At 41.7% G+C, this 26,078-nt stretch overlaps 1 protein-coding gene and 1 long non-coding RNA gene across 2 annotated transcripts in view; both read right to left on the minus strand.

Moving 5' to 3' along the window:
• Window positions 1-2,378: 2,378 nt before the first annotated feature.
• LOC137154172 (uncharacterized) lies at window positions 2,379-3,508 on the minus strand. The gene is made up of 3 exons (XR_010920120.1): window positions 3,201-3,508; window positions 2,930-3,064; window positions 2,379-2,516 (listed from the first exon to the last, which is right to left on the minus strand). It is a non-coding gene; the product is annotated as an uncharacterized lncRNA (long non-coding RNA).
• Window positions 3,509-15,485: 11,977 nt separating this feature from the next.
• Window positions 15,486-26,078, minus strand: part of CERS6 (ceramide synthase 6) — a 206,732-nt gene continuing 196,139 nt past the window's right edge. Inside the window, exon 10 of the mRNA XM_067549300.1 lies at window positions 15,486-20,507. Coding sequence (XP_067405401.1) covers window positions 20,346-20,507 — 162 coding nt within the window. The 3' untranslated portion in view covers window positions 15,486-20,345. The remainder of the gene's footprint in view (window positions 20,508-26,078) is intronic.

The following is a 26,078-nucleotide window of genomic DNA, read 5'->3' on the forward strand; positions in this document are numbered from 1 at the left end:
AGAGGTGGTAACTTGGTTAACAGAAGCACTCTTCTGTCAACCTAATTTTTCACAGACCTGAGCAAGGTAGCTAAGTTGACCTAAATTTTAAGTGTAGACATGGCCTAAGCCACATAACACCCACTCTGCTAGCTCTCTACCAACTTACAAACTACATGATCCACATATCCCGCCACAGACCTTCCAACTTACCCTCCCTTTTGTGACCTTGCTAAAAACCCTCTTGCCTCTTATGTTATATATTAAATGGTTAAAAAAAGCTTTAACACAGAGGTAAGGTTGCCAGTAATAGCATTCTAGGACACAGGCTGAGGTCAGCAAAACTCAAACGTCAGCAAATGAGGAACTTCAGAGTTAAGATAAACACCCACCCAACATTAATTATGCCTCCCTGGAGCAGGCAATAGCCACTGGGAATTAGCTGTATGCACTCCAGCTGCACTCATGGTGTTAGGTGCAGTCATATTGAATGGCGGAGGAGTAAGTTGGGAGAACTGTGGTTGTCATATAAGGAGAACTGGGGACTAGTTTGAAGAGCATCCCAGAGCTGAGATAGTGAATGAGCAGATCTGAGTCAAAGTCCCCCCACGTGTGTTATCAAAGGAAAGAGGTGCATATTTACCTTGAGGTGCCAGTCTACCTCATTTCAATACAGAATTGTGTAGGTTGTGTCTGTAGCAGGGTACATGGGGTCTTCTTGCCATGCCCGTAGTGAGGTGGGAGATAAGAGTAGTCTGTGGATTTAATGGTGGGTAGGGGAAGGTATGGTATCCTGTGTGCAAGTGTGAAGGGATTGTAAAGGCTAGGAGGTGTTTGGTAAATTTCACAACTGAGGTATTCTGTCAGGGGAGTAGGCTCAGCGTTTGAGTGCAGAGTAAGGGCAGGTAGGGCCTGCCTAGGACAGCGAAAAGGCAGATGAGAATGTGTGTGTAATGGCTGTTGTGGGACATTGCTCAAAGAGGGCAGAGTTAAGGTTGGGCGGGCATTTACCTTAACTCTGTATTTCTTAGTTCTTCAAGTGATTGCTCATGTCCATTCCACTATAGGTGAGTGCACACTCCACTGCACGGTTCCCGGAACTTTTTTCCCCTTAGAAGATTCCGTAGGGCCAGCTCTGGTGCCCTCTGGAGTCCCGCACGCATGCCGCGGTATATGAGGCACTGCCGGCCCTACACCCCCTCAGTTCCTTCTTTCTGCCCATGACGGTTGCTGGAACTAGCCTTGCTCTCTGCAAGTACCATTCCCCATTGTTTGGGCTCTTTGTTATTCGAAGTACTTTAGTTAGTTTCAAGTACTTGTTAAGTGTAGTTAGATAAGAAGTCCCTGAGGGACTTAGAGCCATGGGCCATGCCCCAGTTGCCTGGATTTAAGCAGTGTGCCTCCTGCAGGAAGCCTTTCCCACTCAGCGACCCCCACAATCGGTGCCTTAAGTGCTTGGGGGAAGAGCACAGGAAAGACATGTGTAAGATCTGCAGAGCTTTTAAACCACAGACTCAGAAGGACCGAGAGATCTGGTTAAGAGCCCTGCTCATGGAGGCAGCGCTCTGCCCGGCCTCCAAGCCGTCCTGCTCCACCTTGGCACCAAGCGTCTCCTCGGTGCATAGTGCACTGCTGGCACCAGTCTCAACTTGGCACTGAGCAACATTCCCGGTGCCGAAAAAGGAGAGAGAGCTCGGCACTGAGAGGTTTGCCCACACCGAGGCGGCACGGAACCCGGTCGGCACATGAACACCCCGCATCACGCAGTCCCCGACGCAGAACCCAGTCGCCGGAGTCAGGTTCGGCACTGCAGAGTTCGGAGCAGCGCGGTCTCGATTGCCAAAGGGTAAGTGGCACCGCAAGTCATCGGTGCCGAGATGACGCTTCGGAACCTCGAGCTCCTCGGAGCGCATCTCTACTCGCAGGCACCATTCGCGGTGACGGAGGCGGTTCTCGTCATCCTCCAGGTTGGAGGCGTTGAGAGGACGGTCCCCGGCACCGGACAGCACACGGGACTGAGGCCGTGCACAGCACCTCAGGTCTAGTGGCTCGGGGTCCCACAGGGGGCAAAGTCATTGGGACAGCCGACACCCCCACAAGGCGCCACAGCCGGCGGCGCAGTCAGCCCCAGGCTGGCCCCAGGGTCAATGGCCACAGCAATGGCCTTATTGGGCCCATGGGGCATCCAGATGGGACAGGGGCCACAATCCATCCTGCCAGCGGGGGTTCGGTCCGTGTCTCCAGCTCAGGAGAAGGCCCATAGACACCACTCCTTGGACGAGGATTTGGACCCCATGGAGGGACCCTCTACAGGTGCATCCCTTTGTCAGGTGAGGGAACACCTGCAGGACACACCTCGGCAGTCCTTCTGGGCATCCCCCAAAGCAAGCAATAAAGTTTGAAATTTTTATAGTGCATTAATGCAAGAGTTTACAGATTGCGCTGAAGTTTAAAAAAATGTACCTTCTTACACTTATTGGTGCAAATCAGATGCAGATATCATCCCCTCAGAAACACAGAGCCATGAATTGCAAAAGCTAAAGACAGAAAAAATACACACAGTGGTTTTGTTTCTATGGCTATTATAAAATTAAAAATAAAACATCAAGAGTGAGAGCTTCAGCTAGTGACTTCCCTGGAACTATACTAATTTATGCCATTTTAGGATCTGGAATTACATGAATTTATGCCAGCTCAGGATCTGGCCCCACAGCTCAACACCAATCACCATTTCTGTTTGCACTAAACTCCGACTGACCTTTAAGCACATATGGTGGAACAACGTTGTGTAAGAAATCCGTGACTAGCTAAGAACTTCCTGGTGGTTGCTATGCTGCAGATCGTGGCCACTTAGAACTTCACAGTGAGAGCAGGAATAGATTCTGGTTCTCCTACTCCGAAAGCAGAGCCCCTCACTATTTGAGCTAAAGAAGAATGAAATGTTACTCACCCTGTGTAGTAACTGCAGTTTTTCAAGATGTTTTGCTGTGGGTGCTCCACTTCAGGTGTACAAGTGTCTCTTGAGCCCTTGATTGGAGATTTCTAGCTAGCAGTGCCCGTTCAGCCTGCATGGCAGACACCAAGGCTATATAGGGTTCACAGGCAAACTGCCCTCAGTTCCTTTTTTATTCAGTCATCCTCTAAGGGACAACTGAAACAGAAGGGAGGGAGGGCAGGTAGTGGATCACCCTTAGGAACATACATTTAAAATAATTACTTACCGCACAGGGTGAGTGTAACATGGATCGACTCAGTGCCTTGGCGCCGTCTGCTGGCTATCTTGGGAATCAGCTCTCAGCCAGGCAGATGCCCCTCTCTGCAGTATCTCGTCCTCCATCCTGTCTCCATTGGACCCTCCTTCTCACAACTTGGCTCTGAGTCACAATCTGTGTTCTCCCTTTTTGGGGGAGTCTGCAGTCTGTTCTAGCCACTTCCCACTGCAGTCCTGCCACCACTCCAATGGCGATCGGGGGGAACCCAGGTCCGCCCACTACTCCAGGTCCTGGCCCAGGGACCCTGAGTGTGCATCTCCCCTCCCCACAACTCATCAGTGGATTCCCCTGGGCCATTTCCCCTCAGCCCCAGTTCCTTCTCCACCCTTGCTTCAGGGCATTCAGCTCTGCTGAGTCCCAGCAGCCAGCCACTGCGCTGTCCAGGGTGCTGACAGTCCTCCCTCTTCAAGTTCCTGGGAGTCATTCCCCTTGCTCTGGGCTGCAGCTCCCTTTTATACCGACCTCCTGGGTCCTGAATGGCTGCCACACAGCTCCTTCCTACTGGCTACCTTTTGTGCAGCCTCTCCAAGGGCCTTCTTAACCCTTTCCAGGCCAATGAGGGGCAGGCACCCTACCACAGTGAGTAACATTTCCTTTTTCTTCCTGTAGTGTCCTTGTGGGTTCTCCACTTCAGGTGACTTCTGAGCACTATCCCCAGAAGGAGGAAGGAGCTTTGTAACAGGATCCAGAACTGAAGATAGTATTGCAGAGCCAAGTGCCGCATCGGAGCTGATGGAATGTTGCAGGGCATACTGCTTTGAAAATGTATGGACTGAAGACCAAGTACCAGCTCTACATATCTCAGAAACTTAGCTGATCCCATAGGGCCAGCTCCACCGGCCCCTGGAGCCATGCGCACATGAGGCACTGCTGGCCCTACATCCCTCAGTTCCTTCTTTCCCCCCGTGACGGTTGCTGGAACTAGCCTTGATCACAGCAAGTACTACTCCCTTGTTTGGACTTGTTTTGTATTCTGAGTTTAGTTTTAGTTAGTTAAGTAGTTAAGTGTTGTTAAGTGCAGTTAGAGATAAGGCAGTCCCTGCTGGGACTTCACGCAGTCAGGCCATGCCCCAGTCGCCGGGCTTCAAGCTGTGTGCCTCCTGCGGGAAAGCCTTCCCACTCAGCGACCCCCACGACAGCTGCCTGAAGTGCCTGGGGGAAGCCCACAGAAAGGACAAGTGCAAAATCTGCAAGGCTTTCAAACTGAGGACTCAAAAGGACCGAGAAAGCCAGTTGAGAGCCCTGCTGATGGAAATGTTACTTTAATTATAAGATCACATACTATTTTTTCCACAGGACCCCTGCCTTATTCAGTTCACAGGATGGATAGTGCTCTGGGAATGAATCAGGTTTGTATTGTTAGTGAGGCTGTTGTCCTAGTCTCCTTGCCCAGCCAGTCTAGTAAACGAGCCGGAGCGAAGTCCAGGACTGGGCCTAGACACATAAAAGAGCTAAACATTTAAATGGTGAAATGAAAGAAGACACGAATAGTATTAAGTGGATTTCCCCTCACCTAAAAATTAATAAATCTACAATTGGGAGATCTGAACAGAACAAGGACCTATGCTAACCTTTATTGGATATCCCTTTTTTACCATAGCTGTTTTTCAGAGTCATCTCTACATGCCTGACCAGTTCTTTAATTGACTTGCTTGTGTGAATTTTTTTGGACTGCGTCTAGCAGAACAAGGGCCTGATTCATTATTATCTTGCACCTTATGTAGTGATTTGCATCAGTACGAAGTGTAGCAGAACTTCAACTGGTGGAAACTGACCTAGCTCCATTGCCTTTATTGGTGCTATGCTGCTTCATACTGTCTGAGAATCTGGGCCATTGAATGTAGAATGGGTAAAAATTGTTACCACTCTGATTTAGAAGTATCTGGCATCTACCTACACAAGTGGAAATGACTGTAAAAGACATAGGAAAGCTGAGACTCAGTCCCCATATATTAACTTTTGGCTAAGACATCTAGGAAGCAGCTGATCCATATTTTAGAAGCTGGAAAGATACAAGTGAGGGAGAAGTAGAAGTAATGGAAGAGGAGCAGCCTGACATCTTTGACCATGCGGGTACTTTATTAACTCTGGGTACATTTAATTAAAATATTTACTCCATGTAAAAAAGAGGAAATGTTAAGCGAGTGGATAATTAAGAAGCTTGTACTTAATCATCTCAAAAAGAGCCAAACAAAAGACAAACTTGATAGTCTAAATCCACCTGGTGTAGCTCCATTAAAGGAAGTACATCAGTGATGAATTTGGTCTGCTGTATTTTTTTAAATTAATCCTCGATATTCTGTTGCAAACATCGTTATTTCCTGCTGACTATTTTTGCTGTGCAGTTTGTAAAATCAGGGAAGCAAGCTGGTAAAATTAAATTTCTAAAGAAGAGATCTTCAAAAAACCTGCTCTTATGTGCAACCCTAAGAAGAGTCATCTGTATTATTGCAACAATTAGCTGTCATTTCAGGCTCCAGTCCTCACTCGTATTGGTCCATAATTCGTGAAATCCAGGCTGTGTGGGATGGCATTGAAACAGACATCACCCAGTCTAAGTGTTCTGCTAATGCACCCTCATGAATCAGTTATGCCCAGTTTGCATTCAATGTTCATGTAATTTACATGAGGAAATTGGTTTACATCTCTCAACCATGCCTGGCGGCTTTCACCAAAATGTAATTTATCAACATAGGTTACTTGGCACAGAACGGGAAACTCAGAATATGAAGGGAGGGAGCAGAGTGAAGAGACAAGAGAGACTGAAGAAAAGGGAAAGAGCCTGGCACTAATGAGGAAAATAAACCCAGATTTATGAACAGTCTTCACTTCCCACTACTGAAAATATTCCAGTAATCCTGGTCCTGCATATTGAAGGTCTGAATTTACCAAGATGACACTGATGTTGGCAATATTATCAGGGTAATAGTTTCACAAGGACAATAATGGTCTTGTTCAATTTATCTGTTGCTCTTTTGCAATTGCAGGCAAGCATGGCTTTGCTAACTAGGACCTACAAGTAAAATATTATTATTGGTACTCTGTGGCAGTGGGATGCCCAAGAGGATCATATCCAGGATAAACCTGTATTCCCTGGAATAAAGTAAAAGGGACCTGAGACAATTCAAACCTTCTATCAGGGCCTAAGTCTCTCTCTCCTCACTTAGGGCCTGCTCCTACTTCCATGGGAGTCAGTCTTTGTGAACATTGGGCTCTGGATCTGGTCCTTACACTGGTATTACACCACTATAGCTCCCTTGACTTCAATGGGCATACACCTGATTTACACTGGTGGAAGTGAGATCAGAAATGAGCTTGGAGAGTGGTGTTTGCCTGGTCTTAACCCGTAAACATGATTCTGCCTGCTTTACATAGATATACACTGTGTGAACGCAGAATTTGGCTGAGTGGGCTTTCCCCAGGTGCAGTATACACCCACCTGTTGTTGCAGAAAAGCAGCTGATACATTATTCAGCACATTGTTGAAAATGCATTAGCATTTTAACATTTTGGTGAATCTGGACTGCATTTGTGTTCATGACAAAAACCAAATACCATGCATGTTTTGTGTGATTCTGAATTTGATTGCCATTAAAATAAATACCTTGTCGTTTTCGGAACCGCTGTGTCCCTGCGTCCTACACTCTACTGGAGGCTAGTCAATCTAGCGAAGAGTGTGTAATAATAATAATGGGAATCCAGAGCAACATCATTGTATGGTCAAAAAGGTGATAATGGGCTCAATTCTGCAATTACTCGTCTCACAATTCCAGCGGCCTGTGGAACAGCCTCAGACTTGGGGCCCAATATTTAGAGCATGTATTTAATCATGCAATTGCCATGCATTTCCTGGGTGCTGAGAAGTGCCCACCTATTGCTTTTTCTCTTATGAGACTGGCACTTAATGCACCCAACTGTCCAAGGAAAGAAAAAAAAAAAGAGAGGGAGAGAAAGAGCGAGTGAGCAAGCAGGGGCAGAGTGTCCCAGTGAGTAAGGCATTAGACTGGAATTTAAGAAGCTTGGGATCTATCCCAGCTGTGTCACTGGCCTGCTGGGTAACTTTGGGCTGGTCGCTTCACTGCTCTGTGCTCCAGGTTCCCCATTTATAAAATGGTGATAATGATATTTCCCTCTATCATGTAGCACACAGGGAACCTATGGATGAAAAATGCTGCATACGAGCTTGCTCAGATACCTCCTTAAATTAAATGAAGACCGGAAAAGAGCAAATTTATTTTGCCAGCTTCAGCAAAAATGACCGTAAAATGACAAGCCTTTGTGTTGCTCGCTAGAAGCAACTCTTTCAAAGTGTAATTAGAAAGGAAGATGCTCTTTAAAAAGAACCCAGATTGGAAAGAGAGCTGCTGACCTGATTAATACACAACAGAGGTGATTAAATATTTATTTTCAAATTTAATTAAGAATTGCATTTTGCCATTGAATTTCAGGTTGTTTTTTTCATGTAGGTAGAGCATAACACTTTGCCTAAGTAAGGGCTAGCCTGAAATTGATTCTTCAGATCATGACTTATCTCATTTTAAGAAGATCAAACTTACATATCTATCTATCTATCTATATATAAAATCAGAGCAGAAAACTGTGTCTATTACTAATTGCAGTTGAGCCCATGTACCTTTGTTGGAGAACAAACCTGAGCCGTTTGCAGAAATTCTCTCCATTTTTTGAAAACCCTTTTAGATCTTGGTACACTCTGTCATACTGAGACACGACATACAAATTAGGAGATGTGTGTGGAAGTATGAGCTGAGAATGCAAAAAGTTTAGCTTAGCCCATTTGTATAGGATGCATTCTTGGTTTCTCTGTATTCCAGTAGTAGTTGGGATGTATGGTGGCATTGCTGTTTTGCAATTCACTTCTTTCTTGACCCAGCTTTAAAAGCGATCAATTTTAAATGTCACTACAGAAGACATAATCGTTATCCATAAATAAAACAAAACAATGAGCCAATAGTATTGATGCTTTTGTATTTTTCTTCTAGTATAGAAAATGAAAATGTATGTAAGTTCCTACTGTGTTTATTTCTCAACATGAGACTATACTATAAAATATATATTTGTAAAAGAAGAGAAGCACTGAAGCAATACATAGGTCCTGACTTGTATGTATTGACATTTGATCCAATATATTAAATTAATGTCTGATCCTGCTCTCACTGACATTGAACTCAGTTCCCTGCTGTACATAAGTAAAGATTGAACTGATGCTGCTAGTGGAAGAACTCCTGATAGCAGACAATCTGGTGCAACAGAGCCTCACTCCACCAGGCCCCCTTTCCTTGCCTCTTCTCTACACCTAATGCACACCTGCCTCCCCTCTTTGCCTCCTCAGTCCCCACTATGTCAGTCCACGCAGCTGAAGTTTGGGAGGCAGTGGCCAGCTGAGCTGTCTTTGGCAGCTTTATACAGATGGAGATTCTCTTTGCACGGGGGGAAGAGGGTGGAATTCTCCAGGGACAGTCTCTGGCTAGTGAGAGTTCACTTTGCACTGGATAAACAGCACAAAGGGAACTTGCAGAATGGAAAATCTGGCACATGCCTTTTAAAGAGCAGGATAGTACCCTGAGTGAAGTACGGCACATACAATAATGATGTTCTTTACCAACATGGGACTTGACATACCAGGATATATATCCTCAACTACTGAGGATCAAAATCATTCCCAGAATCATTTAGGGAGAAATGACTTTACCTTCCACTGGAATGCAGTCAGCTGTGTGAAATACCACAGCTAACAGCTAACAGCCACACTGCATTACAGATTAAGACAAGTAGTGTCTTATCCAACTAAAACTACAGGGGGAAAATTAGACAGACAGAATGTAATCACTCACTGAAACTGGGCCAGGAGACTGGGCTAATGAAAATTGCCTTAGGAAATTTAAACCGTTCAGCATCTGAAAGATGGCACCTCAGACCGCAGTGCCTTGTGCTTAGGTAGTGATCCAGCATTGACCCAGAAGGAAGGGTGTCATTTACTGAATCATCAATATCACTTTCTGTACCATGTCTCCAAGTACAGACCCTGCTTGGCTTATGAGATCTGGTGCAGCCAAAGAAGTAGGGTGATGTTCAGTCTCATGAAGTTTTTATAAAGTCCTGCTTCCACATATTCAGAAGTTTTTCATATAATTAGGTAATACACTGACTAATTCCTGATTCTCCTCATTGTGGACTTTATGAAAACAAACATATAATGAACATTTTAAATATATATTGCAGTGAATAGTTGCACACGACCTATACCATCAGTATATGTGTATGTATTGTATATGCAGCCTTTAAACATCCAGGATGATTTTGCTGCTTATGTACCTTTCCCCCCTTCATCTCCTTCTTGTTTGTATTTCCTTAATATGACCAAAAGGAAGTTCTGGTGAATGACATCCTGCTTATGAGAAAATTTCTTTGCATTTGATATGTACATATTTTTATATAAAATGTGCTTTCTTTTTCTAGCAGAAACATATACAATTCTAGGTAAAATTAAGCACTTTAATATTAATATGCAATAGGAAGTGTTTGATTCTCACATCAGCATATTTGTATCTATTATATATACCCATTACTCTAATATCTAGCAGAAAGCATACTTTAAAATGTGATTGAGTTCTCTAAAGATCATCTTTTTTCCAAGGGATACTACAGAATTGCTCAGAGAAAACATTGTCAATAAAGTTAAAAGGCTGCAAAAACATGTTTGAATCAATGGCAACTCTGCAACGCCCTTTTGTTACTATTTGGTACGTATGTAACTTTTCAATTAAACCAATCTCTCACACATGTGTGCAACAGAAACGTTTAATAATAGTGAGTTCCTGATGTCTCACATGCAACCATTAGGATGCAAGACTCCACTGACATATAAAATACCCAACAAAAGGTTACTCACTATACACTGCAGGTGCATCATATTAGAATGGTTTCTCCTTTTGCTTTTTCAGTTTTGAGCCCAGGGTCAAAGGTTGAGATTACATAATGCCAATGGATTATGTAATGCCTACAAAACACAGTAAAAAAAACTGGGGAAGAAACTCCAGAACTGGATTTTTAACCCATGTATTGTCCGGTAATATAACAAGTTCCAAAGCAGAGAGAGATGCCGATGGTGAAAAAGTATCTGTGAAGAACCAAGCTGATGATTTTTACTGCATTTTTTAAGAAAAACAAGCTGAACTGTAGTCCACTTGCTTTTCTAACTAGACTACAGAATGTCCCTCATTCATCAGTACACTATTTCAATTTCATGCTAATGATTTTAATGGTGTTACATACACACAAAACCGAAGCAAGAGGGGTAAATCAGACCCGGTGTGCTTTGCTTCCCTTCTATTAGTTGTTACTAGTTCTAGCAATCAATAACAGCTGTCTGTTGCTCTCTCTCTTCTTCTGCAAAGTCGCCCCTTGCTCTCCTCACAGGCATGAGGCCAGTTATCCTGCTAACTGGCTGCTGAAGATGCATTTACAACTGCTTTGCCTCAGCAGCGTGGCACAAAACAGCCAGGTCTTCCCAGCGAACCTGTGGGCTTTATTCCATCTTTGTTTGAAATTTTTTGGCCCATTGATTGCATTAGTCTAAGGTAGCATGTTACGGTCTCACTCTCCATTGCCTTGCCTGGTACATGCTCATTTGCACCTGTGCAGTATCAGTGTAAACCCCCCTCAGAAAAGAATGCAACTCTCATTGAGAGGATTAAGCTCTTCTCAAGTGCCTGGAGGATAAGAAGCAATAATTGTCACTACTGTATACCACCACGCCAGTGTTTCTCAATTAAATTTGGCCACGGAACCTTTTTGAACTCCATAAATAATTGCGGAACCCCCCAAACTCTTAGCAGTCTTCAAATGTTGAAATAAGCAAAGGTCAGCATTCCTCACTTAAATTACACTTACACTGGATACCCTCCATTGGAAAATCCGAGACATCTTCCCTTTTTTGGCGGCGCGGAGAACAGCTGCTCTCGGCGGTGCAGAGAACAGTTGCTCTCGGCGGCGGAGAACAGCTGATCGGCAGCGCAGAGAACAGCTGCTCGCAGAACCCTAACAGTGTTCCCGCGGAACCCCAATTGAGAAACACTGCACCACGCTAATAAATTCAAATAATGAGACTTAGCAATGGTCCTTTCCATCATGTAGTTAATCATTATAAAATTTCATTGTAACATAGAATTATATAAACAGAAGAAGGAAGCTCTCAAGTCATTTAGACTATTTCTGTCAGAGCAGGGTTTTTCCCTATAGCACTTTTTCCTTCCACCACTTCATGTGGTAGATTATTTCAGAGTTTAACATAGCTCATTGTAGAGATGCTTTTTCTGCTGTTCGGTTTAAGTTTTCCCTCATGTAATTTCCATTACTCCCAGCTACGCTTCCTTGTACCACATGAAATAATTTCGTTCCATCCTGGGTGTTAGAATTAGTATTCACACACTAAATCGGATGCTTAGGTATTTCTTAGCTGCAGCACAGACAAGATATATATTAAGGCCCGATCCCCTGACTTCCTGTGTGCAGGCAGATTGCTGTTCTCACGTGGAAACTGAATAAAATGGGGTTCTGTGCAGGCCATTTGTGTGCAAGAAGTTGCAGGTTTGGAGCCTTAGCTTTTTAAATATTGCTTCATTCGTCAGTCCCGCTTATCATTTTGGTGGCTGTTCTTGGCATTCCTTTTAGTTTGTCAACTTTCTTCTGTTAATGAAGTACTCAGAAGTGAGAAGCACTAGAGGAGCCCTCGCACCATAGTGTACAGAGAGATGCTATTACCACCCTGCTTCAGGACATGCCTCTTCACAGCTGCTCAAAATTGCCCTGGCATATTTTTGCCATCCTCTTACCTTGAAAACTTGGGCCTGATTTGTTTTTCTTATTGTCCTTGATCATTCCTGCTTTTCAATTTCTTTCTCCCACTGAATCGCTGTGTGGGGTTACTTTCCTGCAAAGTGCATTAGCTCGCATTGCTCAAAAGCTGAATCTCAGTTTGTTAATTTTGTCCTCGTACCTGATCTTTCTAGGTCTCTAAGTATTATTTCCCTGTTCTCGCCGACGATTTGCAACCCTTCCTAGTTTAGCATCATCTGTGAACTTCCTGAATTGATCTCCTCTCCGTCTGAGATAATCTTCTCATTCTCTTTCTGAGCTTACTCTAGGCATTGATGTCACCTCTCTCTCTCTTCAAACCAGCGACAGCCTCAGTTTCAATATGTTCTTCTTTTAGGCCTAGATAGTGGCTAGCAGTCCACAAGGGAGGCAGTGGAGGAAACACAATCTGTCCACAGCTCCAGCAGGTACAGGGACTACACATGCTGTGTCATGCTTTGTGATCCATGGCCCTGCCCCATTGCAGTGGTTTCACCCTAGGGAGCAATACTGGTGCTTCCAAAGCCAGGACTGTTGTTGGTCCTGAGCCTCAGGCAGGAGGCATGCAGTGAGAGGCAGCCTGCTCATCTGTGCGACTCTCAGGCAAATTCTAGCCGTTACTATAGGATGTGCATGTAGCCAGGTTTCACAGGGATCAATCTTAAGGCTCCCAGGTGTTAATGGAGAATATAAATGGAAGTCAAATAAGTTGATTTGCATAAAGCAAATTAACCTAAATTTGACTTGCACAAATAGGCCCTAGAATATGAAGGCTAATGGGCAACTAATTAACAATGCATTTTTCACACAGCTGTGATCTAAGATTTTAAGTTCCAAAGGGAAACATAATAATTGGTGGGATTTCACATAGCTAAATTAGCCCAAATTGCATTCTAGCTTCATATTTGTCACTTCCAGAAATATTCATGCTCCCCTCTGCCTTACACCATTCAAGGTTTAATGTGCTCACCTTTGAGGCTCTTTGTTAAAATGAAAAAATAGAAATGGACAATGTAAAGTTTGTTAAAGGCCGGGGTGAGGTTATTAGTTTTGGCCACTATGAAAGTGTGCATGCAAGAGCAATCTTCTTTAGATTACTTGTCTTTTTACTAATTACACCAATTTATGTAAGACTATAAACATTGTGGTTAAGTTTACTAAAAACTGGGGGGGGGAGCAATGGATTTAATATCAAAACCCATTCTGGACCCCCCCTACAAACAGATCCAGAAGGTTACCTTCCTCAGAAAATCCACAGAAGAGGACAACTTACCTTATCTGCAAAAACTGCTAGGTTTTGGTGCTATGAATACATCGCCTAACCTCATCAGTGGGGCAAGAATGGCTGACGCACAGAAGGGGCGGGGAGGAAGCCAGAATGCTCAGAACAGGTAAAGACTCTGTCGGCATCTTTTGTCCCTACCATGGTGGGTACCTGACCAGAGCACAAATCCCTCCATGCAGATTCCAGGGCTTCCACCTATAGCAGCATGGCTAATTACTGAATCAGGCAGCAGTTGGCTTCCCTAGCATGGCCACACACTTTGATTGCCTCCACATGAAATCAAGCCATAGGGGATGCTCTACCACTGGTCTGAAAAGTATCCATGTCTATGGTTGTTTGCCACAGGGTTTTAGTTCTTGGCCTAAAGCAGCATGAATTTTCCATTTCTCTCCCGGAAGCTGAAAAACCCAGCTGAAAGCCAACATTGCATTCTTTGTGCAAAGGGAATTTTGTGGGCTCAGAGGCGGTGTGCTGGGGAACCTCAGATCCCTACCACCTTATCTCCAGCCATTTTTCATGCGGCCATGGGCAGTGATAGATGTCAGATATACTATATGGGACAAACTCAAGCAGAGTTAAATCTCTTAATTCAACTCCTAGACAAGCAAGGACTTCAATTATGCATTTTTAAAAAACACGTATTTCCTAGTGTACTTCAAAGCTATGTCTCCACTTTGAGCTGGGGATGTGATTCCCCTACTCACCTACATTGGTGCTAGTTCTCAGTGAGCTAACACAGATACAAAGAGACCTACAGCTGCAGTAGCACAAGTAGCTACAGCATATTGACAGCTGAGCTGTGCCAAATAGAAGCCCACCTGAAACTGGTGGGTATGTACTCAACAGGGCTCAGCTGTGCCTCCGCTGCCATGGGATGCTGCTATTTATACTTGTGCTAGCTCGATGAGCACTAGTGCAAATACATGTAGGTGAGCCTGGGAACTGCACCGCTAGCGTGTAGTGTAGACAGCCTATGATGTAATGTATATTTGATCATGTAGGTATATTAAGTATGGTTTTTAGCTATTTGATTATTATATAACCTCCTCCCCCCAATTCTGCGTTCCTTACTGACACAAAACATCAAATGACAGGTGAAGGTTCTTATACATCTGACACCTGCAAAGCTTGGACCAAGCTTTTGGGCCTCATGTCCCTTCTTTCATGATCCCACCTCATTTGTTGACGCTTTATCAGACATTGCCTGATGCCCCATTTTTTCTTTGGGTGACTGTGTAGAAGTATTTCCAGCTCACTGCATTGCTACATAGCTATAGTTCTCCACATTATAATAAAAACATGTTCCCTTTTGCTCTATCAGATCAGGAATGAAAAATGGAAATCCTATCACAAATTGGTAAGCCAGTCTGTCTACTCTACGAATATTTTCTAAAAACGTTCTCCCCTGTGCAAACATTGGTGTGGCTGTGTTGGCTATAGCAACATTTGGAGCCTAGAAGAGGCATTACTTCCATGATCACAGACCTTTTAAACTCCAAATCAACTAAACCTACTCTGTGCAAGCTTAAACAATTATGATGCTAACAGCAGCTGCTGCAACTACACCAGTGATAGCAACAGCGGGATATTTAAATGAGATTTAGCTTAGTGTATTAGTGAGCATTCTCATCTGAAACAGCATATGGTATCTGAAAGACAAGGTTATTTGGACCAACTTCTGTTGGTGAGAGAGACAAATAAGGCTGTGATGCGTTGTCCCTTTTTCTTTTGTACGTTTTTTAAACAAGGGCTAAGCTTTCCAAAAGTGACTGTGATTTTTAGCGGGACACCTTTGTGTTTGTTGAACACCCACTCTCTGAACCAAACAGACCCCTTCAAAGTGCCTCAAGTTGGACACTATTTCATAAGTACTTTTTTCCCCATCTACTGAATTCCATTAAATACCATAAACAACTTCCAAGAGATATACAGAACTAAAAGCATACACGGGACCATTGATAAAAGTGTTGGAGTATGTACTGTCGGTAACATCCCATGAGCTAGGAAATGGTGTCATGGACACTGGAAAATACTGTTTTCATTTCATAGAACAAAGAAGGAAATTGACATTACATTCCTAATGCGTATGTTTATTATGAAAGTGTCTCCAAATTAAAATAATTCACAATATCGATTGGTTCTATATTAAAAATAAAACCAAAAACAATAAAACACAAAGTAACTCCCAAAGTTTTGCACAATATCTATACATAAAAGAATTCTAACTCGTTAATATATCACTGTATTTCTGACAGTGGAATTCTAACACGTCGTATTTCTGAGAGAGTTGCTCAAGCCCAGAATTGTCATGAAAACACAGGTGAAATTGTGTCATCTGTCCCACCCTGACTCACTGCACATAAACAGCACACATAACATAGCATAATAGCTAATGTATATGAAAATAAAGCCTTAGAATTCATAGACCCAGCTAAAGGGACTCAAAGCTTGTGGAATCCAGAATTTGAGTGTTTTTGTTCCATAGATCATTTTAGACCATTAAGGCTCTACAAAACATTACAGATCACTTTGTTTTACAGTTTGACATATCTGATCATTAAAGCTCTAGGCTCGATGGGATTCCAAAATGTCATGTCATATCATAATATGCACACTATTTTCTCCATTAGAAGAACTGGAAGCTATTTTAAAAATGGAGAACTCAGTACAGGCACACTCAAACACTGTGTTTTCATTGCAACTACAATCAGAAACCCTTACAATGTATATGTATGTCAAGTTTTCCAAACTTTCACCAATGTTTAAAAAAAAAGTTATCTTTGTAAAATTTCCATTAGGTCCCATTTCTAAACCAAAAGCACTCAAAGCATATAAATAATACAAATTGGTTTTTCTTTGTGGTTTCAAGGCAACTGTAATTTATAGTACACTGTGAGGTTGGGCCTACTCTGGTCTATGTTACAATGAAGGGTACAAAGTGTTCAGCTGGTCCTCTCACACAAATCTCACAAGTAGTAGCTAACTGGAAATATATAAAGAATGAACGTTAGCAAATAGGTTTTAAAAAAAATATCAAAGTATCAACAGTAGAAAACCAATGGCATTCTGTCTTACATTGAGAATTACAGGCAGCTGGAGTAATAATGTGCAGTTAAGTGAGATGAATAATACAGGCACTGGATTTCTAACTAGAAAATTCAGTGTAACCTATGTATAGTATCTAGCCAGAGACACACGTGTTGATTATCAATGGCATTTGGTTGCAGAGCAATTTTTTTGTTGTTGCAATAGTGCTGTGTTCATAGCCACATAGTGACCTTCTGTCACTCCTGGTAGACTCAGATTTAACACAAGAACCACTTGAAAGTAAGTGAAGCTTTTTGTGCACATGGTTGGTTTTCTGAAAAGGGGTTTTGGCATTACTGACTATGCTGAATGTTCACAAAGCTTTGATGCCAGGCTGACGTATGCATATCTGGATGCATATAGAGGGAAGCAGTGACCCATTCTATCTCTGTTGGAAACATTAAATGGGATAATCCATAGAAAGATCTACAAAATGGCAACAAGGACACAGTGAGAGTCACTTTTTGGTATTTAGAACTGGCACTACGTAACCTTGATCAAGACTCAGATGAATCTAAATTCCACCCCTATTTCTTTGATTGGCTAGATCACTAGCATATTCTGTGACTCTCAGCTTTTTATTAAAACGTGCTTTCCTTTGGGTATGTTGCATGTCAATGCTAAAAATGAGTAAATGCAAAGAGAACTGAATCTTAGTTTACTACATGTGAGGGATAATTAGAAACAGAAGACAAATTCTTACTACTTGCTAATAAAGTCTACATGTTCCTTTTTCATTTTTCTACTTACATACTCCAAACACATTGTCTCTTAATGTACTACAAAAAAGGGAGCATCAAAGTTGAAGTGAGGCAAAAATGATATAGAGCTCATTAGCAGGAGAAGAGCTTGAAAATATTAATAATTAGTGGAATACAATTTCTTGATTCTAAAGGATCTGGATAATGGTGCTGTGACATATACTGATTGCACCACCTTTCAATCCTTGGCAAGTATGCAGAGCTGTGTGAACCATTTACAGTTCAATTCCCTTTACAAGTTTTGTGAAATACATCATTACTCAAAAATATATAACAGCCACCAAAAGCATTCCATCCCCCACTGCAACCTCTCTCAGTGCAGGACAGGTTCAAATACAAAATATTTTAAATGTGCACCACTGTTTCTGTGGAGTGAAACACTGTTCTCTGGAAAGGCTGAGTCAGAACTGTTTTGACTCCTGTCAGTTGACGTAATTATCCAGAACAATACTGGCGAGGCATGTTCAACAAAACTTTTTGGTCCCATCTGATAAAGGTGGGAGAAATTTGCTGAATTTCCCAATTCCCTCAAATACTGTGGAGTGAAAGTTTAGCAATAGTTCAGGTATGGTTAGCAAAACTCTTGACTTGTTCTGATCCCCAGCCCTATTTTTCCAGCTACCCACTTTTAATTTCCCATCTTCTTCATGCAGATACTGTAAATCTTCATTAAAGTCCCATTTCATGCTACTAATAGGACTCGGAATGTCCAGGACAGCTGGAGAGGTTTGATAATGAAATGAGTTAGATACACTTGACATAAAGGCCAGATTGTGATGACTCTTGCATGACTGTACAGGAGGGGAGGTGGGACCTCTGATGGCAATTAATCTCTGTCCCAGATATTGATGTGGTGCTGGTGTTATACGTACATTGCTATTTTAAAACAAGACTGCATTCTTAGGATAAAATGAAAAATTTACCAGCTTTGGGGTTTCAAGAATTCCCAAAGTTTTCTGAGACATCCTACTTCTTACATCTTTCTTTGTATAAGGAACATAGTTCAACAGAGGCAGCCATCTACTCCACTGAACACTGCATTGTTTAAGCCTTTATTCTTAATGATAGTCTTGGCAGTTCACCATTCAGAGATTATCATTTTTAATTCACTACATTCTATTAATATATTCTCATTGTAAAAGCACTCTCTCTCTAATCCCAACAACAGAATACCATTTCAGATTTCATAGGCAGGGTATTCTTTTCTGTACAAACTATTAATACATCTACCTTTCCTTCCATCTCTTATTATCTGCCATTATTCTTGCATTTATCCTCCCTGAAGTGGAGAGGCCATTTTTACTCTTGATATCTTGTCTTTACATTCTGCATATTTTTGGCTAGCAAACAAGGCGCCTTTGTGTATAATGATGGTTCCAGAGACTTTCAAGAATTGGCACAAAACACTAACTGGGTAAGGGGATAAGATAAATATCAGTCTTTCAAAATAAACAAATGGCCTTTTTTCAGTACCATTTATATGGAATAGAGCCACTAAAAATACTCAGTGGCCTGAGAAATCATTTGTGTTTTGATACTTGCATAGGTGTGAGGAAACAAAACTAATTTCTGGCTCACAAAATTCCTGCTGAGGATGGTGCTCTCAACCCATATAATGCAGCAGATGATTAATTGTTTTTAGTTTACTCCTTCCTGCCTCTTTCTAAATTTCTTTGGTCTATATGCACATTGCTTCTGTGCACACCTACGCAACACCGTTGAAGAGCAGAATGCATAAAGATTGTCCCCTGAAACTCTCCTACTGCTGGCACTGCCATTGATAAGCATTGAAGACTAAAGAGGTCCTCTTAGCAATACTTCACCCAAGGATTTTCTAGAAACTGAAGTTCATATAAAAAAAGGAATAGTTTATTTCTACTCACCCTGAATCCTTTGGGAGCACAGTTTGCTCCTACACGTAAATCTCAGATTGAACAGAAGAACAAAATTATCTTACAGCCACTCCCAGCTTTATTTCTAGGTTAAATAAAAATACTGAAAAGCCCTAAAAATTTGCTATGAATAAACTTCTCCTGGTAGTGCAGAACATTCTGCATTCTCCCCACTTGTATATGACAAGAAATCTGGAATGATAAGAACAAGATCTCCACTGAATTCTGTCTGCTGAAGTAATGAACTTTTAGCTGTTGTTTTTTCATTGTGCCACTGCTCTCATCTTGCTCAGCTCAAAGGAATATATCCTCTAATTCAAGAATGAATTCTGGATTCACAACAGTGCACCTCAGCAAACATCTCTCTTTTTGAAACTGGATCATCCCTCAGCATGAAATCTATGCAAGAAACTGAAGTCTGTAGAGTTAAAACTTGCAAAGCAGAACTAATCTGCAAGTATGAGTTTATCATAACTGTTGACATAAATGTATCTTGGGTATTTGCACAAGTAATCAAGTCTATTCTAATGCAATTAACCACCAATTTGAGTTTAGAACAATGCAAAAATAATACCCTACAATAACCACAGATTTGTCTGAATTGCTAATTGACCACATTCGACACTACTTAAAATACTAATCCATTGTTTGAAAACTTTACATTGGGAAAATGGCCACTGTGATTTCATAGGAGATTTCAAAACTAGCACTTTAAAACACAAAGATACCAAAAATATCTGGAGCTGAGCTACAATCTGTAAAGCCATGTTATAGTCATGACAAATCAAGCAGACTACTACTTATAGAAGACTGGGCAAAAGCAACAGAAATGGATGGAAGAGATCTTAGTATGTCGGTCTCCACCGTTGAGAATCTAAAGAGCAAGAGAGGGAGGACATTCCCTTTGTCCCTAAGCCCCAAACATATTCAAAATAAATAATATTCTAAGAAAGTACAAATGAAAATACTGCTCCCCTTGTGTCAATTACATACATGTACAGCATGCCTATATATACAGAATGGTGTGTGGTCTTCATTCACAAACAGGAAACATGGCAGTGCACTATCAGTATGCTTTGATATTTCTAATTTTTTTTTCTGATGCTGAGCTATATGAAGAAACCGCTTTCACAACTTATTTACTTCCAGTAGTAAACAGTTCACTTTGTTCATGTTTCATGAGTTAGCTCAAGGATTAATGTTCCTCTGAACAAGTGCTACCAGTAAGATATCCATTTGTCCCGTTGGCACCACTGGTCCCATTAGTGGTGGTAGTGCTGTGTGGATTCTTCGAACGAGGCACTGAATCTTCCTCATCTGAACTTGATTCAACATCACTTCGGTCATCCTTTGCTACCTGAAGAACGAGTGAAAAGAAGCATGTTATTGGCTACTGCATGAGAACATGATGAAACCAGAATTAGAGAAATTGGAGCCTGAAGAGACTCTTCAATCTGAACTTTAAAAGGGGCCTCAGATCAGACATGCTTTTGTGCAATTATCCTCCTAGGCACTCTTCCAGCATTTATCACTGCACAAATGTCATTGGTTCAAAGCTATCACCTGGGCATACGTGTCTTAGTGTTCAGAAGTGTGCGCCAAAGTATTTGCACACAGACTCTTTGAAATTCAGGTCCTTTAGATCATCCAGTCCATCTCCTTGCTGACGCAAGATTATTCTTTACAATACATTTTTCTGGTTCTTGGTCCAGTGTAGTGTAAAATGGTACAAGTGATAGAGTTCCCACCACTTCCCTATAGAGACTATTCCACAGCCTAATTGATCTTAGTATCACAAATGTTTTTTTGAATATTCTTCCTATATTATCCTTTTCTTAAATTTCCTCACATTAATTCATTTGAGGCCATTTGGGCCAGTGCATTGGACACTAGATTGGGAGTCAGAAGGTTCTGCCACTGACCAGCGGCAAGTCACTTCACCTCTATATGCATCAGATACCCCATCTGTGAAATGGGGAGAATGATACTTACCCTCCTTTGCAAAATTCTTTGAGAGCTGGGCATTAATATGATTAATTCTAGTTATGTCCCTGGTAGTTCCTCAAGCAATTCCTCTTCTCCCCCTGGATTATACTCCCCATGGATGACCTCAGTCATATAGTGTAAGGTGAAATGTGATAAAGCCAAAAAGAGGCACAGAATAAAGAATGCTACGGTTGGGCAACATGAAAGAAAAAACGAACACTGCCATCACTACCCTGTTTCCAGGCAGGCATGTGCTTACTTATCATGGTGGTAAGGAATGCAGTGCCAGCATGGGCAGCAAGCAACGAGAGGGGAAATCAGTCAAGGTGCCTTAGGTACACCAATAAGGCACTAATGAGAAGAGGCCAGAAGGCAAACAGTGATGTGCAACTTTAAAGTTTTTCCTTCCATGTTTGTTTCTATCAACATACATATTTTATTATTTTACATGTATTAAGGAGCTATGCAGTCTGTAACACCAGATTAGAAACAGAGGCGCTAACTTTCTGGAGTATGATAAATTCAGTTGGGGGAGGCGGGGAGCAGCTGAAGAAGTATTTTCCCTGAAATGTCTAAAATGCTCTTGGGTAAGAAATTTAACTCTACTTGTTTCAGTTTTTATTCGGATCCTTCCACATTCTCGAAGAAGCCCTGAGTCTCTCCCCATCTGTCCCTCTTAATAGCCCAACTGCTTTGAAGGCTCAGACAGCACCCGCCTCCTCACAATCAAGGATGACTGACATGACTCCTTTCAGACCACTTTTGTTAATTGGCCAAGGGAGAATAGCAGCACAAGGCACATATTGGGAGTTTCAAAGAAATCAGTATAGTTCCTAATGCCAATATCTAGTAATGTTACAGCTATGAAGCCCTTCAAATTGGACTTCTGCTCAAGTCAGAATTTTGATTTTACATTTTTCAATTAAATATTATTATGGACTCTTTCACATAATGGGGCTTTTATGTTAAAGCTCTTGAAATAAAATGATACACTTTGAATGCGCTCAATACCGAGGTCAGTGGGTGAAATTTAATAGCCTGTGTTATACAGAGACAAGGTGGGTGAGGTAATATCTTTTATTGGACCAACTTCTCTCGGTGTGAGAGACAAGCTTGTGAGCCACATAGAGCTCTTCTTAGGTCTGGGAAAGGTACTCCTAGCATCACAGCTAAATGCAAGGTAGAACAGAGTGTTTAGCATAAGTAATGAGCACACATTCTAATTCTAATTCACATTCAAGGTGGAACGGCTGGTTAACAGGTTATACAGGTCAGACTAGATGACTGGTCCTTTCTGGCCTTTAACTCTATGCATGTATGAAAATATAGGGCTCGATCCTCAGCTGGCGTAAAACCACCGTAACTGTACTGAAGCCAAGCAATCCACATCACTATTCTAAACTCTGCTCCCAGTTGTTAATTATTATGTATTAAAAAATGCAGTCTGTAGAATAAGCAGGGGTTTTGTTTTTATAACTTTAAATACAATTGTAGCACCTTGTTGTACTGTGTACTGCTCAGTGCATGCCAAATAAACAGAATCCAGGTGGACATTTATATGGCAAACCATTTTTATAAAACAAACTGCAGATTAGTTATAACAAAGAGTAAAGAATGAAAATTAGTGAGCATGTGTAGACCACCTAAATTAGTTGGTAAACCACCTTCATAGTTAATTACTTCATTAGCATAATTGCACCTGATGAAGACTACTGCTGGTTGAAAATAAATTGAGTAGTTTATGGCTGCTGAATAAATTATTGAGATAAAGAGAGAGCTTGTTGCATAAGTTGTTGTGACACAGACATGCACAGTCAGGTATATTACCCGTGTCAAGTCATCTTCTCAATATTTCACCAAAGGGGGAGTCATGCATGGTCTCTGCCGAAAGCTACAAACTAGCTGATTATCACGGTTACTGTGAGATGTTTGCACAACTTGAGTGCTATGTAAGATGTAGAATATATATGTTCCAAATCTGTTGGGAGTGAAGCCTACCACCTGAGAAGGGGGAGTCTGAGAGCCGACCCAATCAACTTGAGAACAATGGACATCTGCGGACTGAGCCAGTTTATATTTACAGTCTAGGCCAGATGCAGGCTTCAGCATTTTCAAAGAAAAAAGAACCCCAATAAAAATCTCTGAACAGGGGACCCATGGGTTGAAGGACAATAGTCTGTAACTGTGTAAGAGAAGAAGAAAGAGGACAGGGAGGATAACAGAGGAGTGACTCTGCCAGCAGGGGTTGTCTCATGAACAGTTGATCTCATCTTTTTAGACTGGAAAAGCACTGTTTACCATGGATTTGAGTGTGAAATACCTTATTAGACAGGAAAGTAACTTGTTAATAAGTATACACTATAGTTTGTGTCTTATGTTTTTCCTTTACCTGTAACCTTATGTTTCCAAATCCTTTTACTTACCTTTATTTTGAATCTTTATCTCATATTCTCATAAATAAACTTTAATTTGGTTTTACTACAGATACATCTGAGTGCCTTGTGCTAAGGCAAGTAACCCCAAAAAGTGTCCCAGTAGTCCAACTCAATAAAAAAATACTAGTCCATTATAACAATGAACCAATTTGCAAAAATGAGAAAAAAATGGCTATGATACCACATGTTCACATCTAATGTGAAAACATTACATATTTTATTGTATTGTATTATCTGAGATCCCTCACCAAAGGCTCCTAAGCAAAGTAAGCAGTCCTGGGATAAGAGGGAAGGTCTTCTCATGGATCAGTAACTGGTTAAAAAACATGAAACAAAGGGTAGGAATAAATGGTCAATTTTTAGAATGGAAAGAGATAAATAGTGGTGTCCCCAAGGGGTCTGTACTGGGACCAGTACAGTTCAACATATTCATAAATGATCTGGAAAAAAGGGGTAAACAATGAGGTGGCAAAATTTGCAGATGATACAAAATTACTCAGGATAGTTAAGTCCAAAGCAGACTGCAAAGAGTTATAAAGGGAATCTCACAAAACTGGGTGTCTGGGCAATGCAATGGCAGAAGAAATTCAATGTTGATAAATGCAAAGTAATGAACATTGGAAAACATAATCCCAACTCTACATACAAAATGATGGGTTCTAAATTAACTGTCACCACTCAAGAAAGAGATCATGGAGTCATTGTGGATAGTTCTCTGAAACCATCTGCTCAATGTGCAGCTGGATTAAAAAAAGCTAACAGAATGTTAAGAACCATTAGGAAAGTGATAGATAATAAGACAGAAAATATAATAATGCCTCTATACAAATCCATGGTATGCCCACATCTTGAATATTGCGTGCAGATTCGCCCCATCTTAAAAAAGATATTTTGGAACTGGAAAAGGTACAGAAAAGGGCAACAAAAATGATTAGGGATATGGAACAGCTTCTGTATAAGAAGAGATTAAAAAGATGGGGACTTTTCAGCTTGGAAAAGAGATGGGTGAGGGAGGACACGATAGAGATCTTGACTAGTATCGAGAAAGTGAATAAGGAAATGTTATTTACTCTTTCATATAATACAAGAAATAGGGGTTACCCAATGAAATTAATAAGCAGCAGGTTTAAAAACAAACAAAAGGAAGTGGAACTCGTTGCCAGGGGATGTTGTGAAGGCCAAAACTATAACAGGTTAAAAAATGAACTATATAAGTTCCTAGAGGATACTCCATCAATGGCTATTAGCCAGGATGGGCAGGGATGCAACCCCATGCTCTGAGTTTCCCTCACCTCTGCTTGCCAGAAGCTGGGAATGGATGAGAGTGGATGGATCACTTGATGATTGCCTGTTCTGTTCATTCCCTCTGAAGCACCTGGCACCGGCCACTGTCAGAAGGCAGCATATTGGGCTAGATGGCTACTGGTCTGACCCAGTATAGCCATTCTTATGTTTTGAGAAACAAAACAGTATGTGATCATGTAAGTTAAGACTACATTGTTGAGAGCAGAGTTCAGGTTGCAGGTGCACCTTTCACCTTGTCATTTCCTTATTTCTGAATGCTTAACTCTGCAGCCCTAATAATGCAACAGTTTTCTTTTATAGAATTAAATTGAACTCTTTAGGTAATGGACATGCACTGAAATACACCACCTAAATGGTGCCAGAACAGAGGTCTAGGCTACTATACAGAGTATTATGTTTATTTGTATTACAGTAGCACCCAGGCACTCCCACCAGAACTAGAGTCCTTTGGGGTTAGGCACAGCACAAACACAAAGTTAAAAACATTCCCTGCCTCTAAACACTTGCAGCCTAAGCAAGAAGCAGGTGCAACAATCAGAAGAAACAGGGAGGAAGGAAATAGGAAATAGCAGAACATAGATTTGCATAGCATGTGTCTTTTGCACAGAAGAATCGGAGAAACTTACATGCAAAGGGTTCCACTTTCCAGCCTTCCAAGACAGCAAAAGGAAAAGGATAAACAAGTAGAGTAAGAAAGAGTCACAGGAATGCTGGTGTGAAATCACTGGCTTAATTTAAACAGGATCACTGAGGCTTAGAATTGCTAAAGCAGAAGCGTCCCAACTGTGGCCCTCAAGCAAAATACAGACCATGGCAGCACCCATCTTCAGTACAGAGGGGGCAGCTGAAACCAGGTGGATGCAATCCAGCAAGGGGCTGAGCACTTAACTGCTTTACAAGTTTGCAGTCAAAGCACATGAACAGTCTCATTCACTTCAGTGGGACTACTCACATGCTTTAAGTTAAGTGCATGCTTAAGTGCTTTGCACCTTGCTAAACTGAACCCACAGACTGGATCTTTCAGCATCTTGATTTGAGTAGTCTGGACATACCATATGCTTGGACTTGTAGTCACTGTTAAACACAAGGTGGCAACAATGTGTTAATTTTGTAGGAACAGGCATGGCCTTGGACTGCTGGAAAGTGCCAGCATGGTGCTTTGCTGAACCAAAAGGCCCCTGATGCTTAAGACTTTAAGGCAT

The sequence above is a fragment of the Emydura macquarii genome, unplaced genomic scaffold (assembly GCF_026122565.2).
Source record: "Emydura macquarii macquarii isolate MOO-44397 ecotype Brisbane River unplaced genomic scaffold, CSIRO-AGI_Emac_v2 contig_1253, whole genome shotgun sequence".
NCBI lineage: Eukaryota > Metazoa > Chordata > Testudines > Chelidae > Emydura > Emydura macquarii.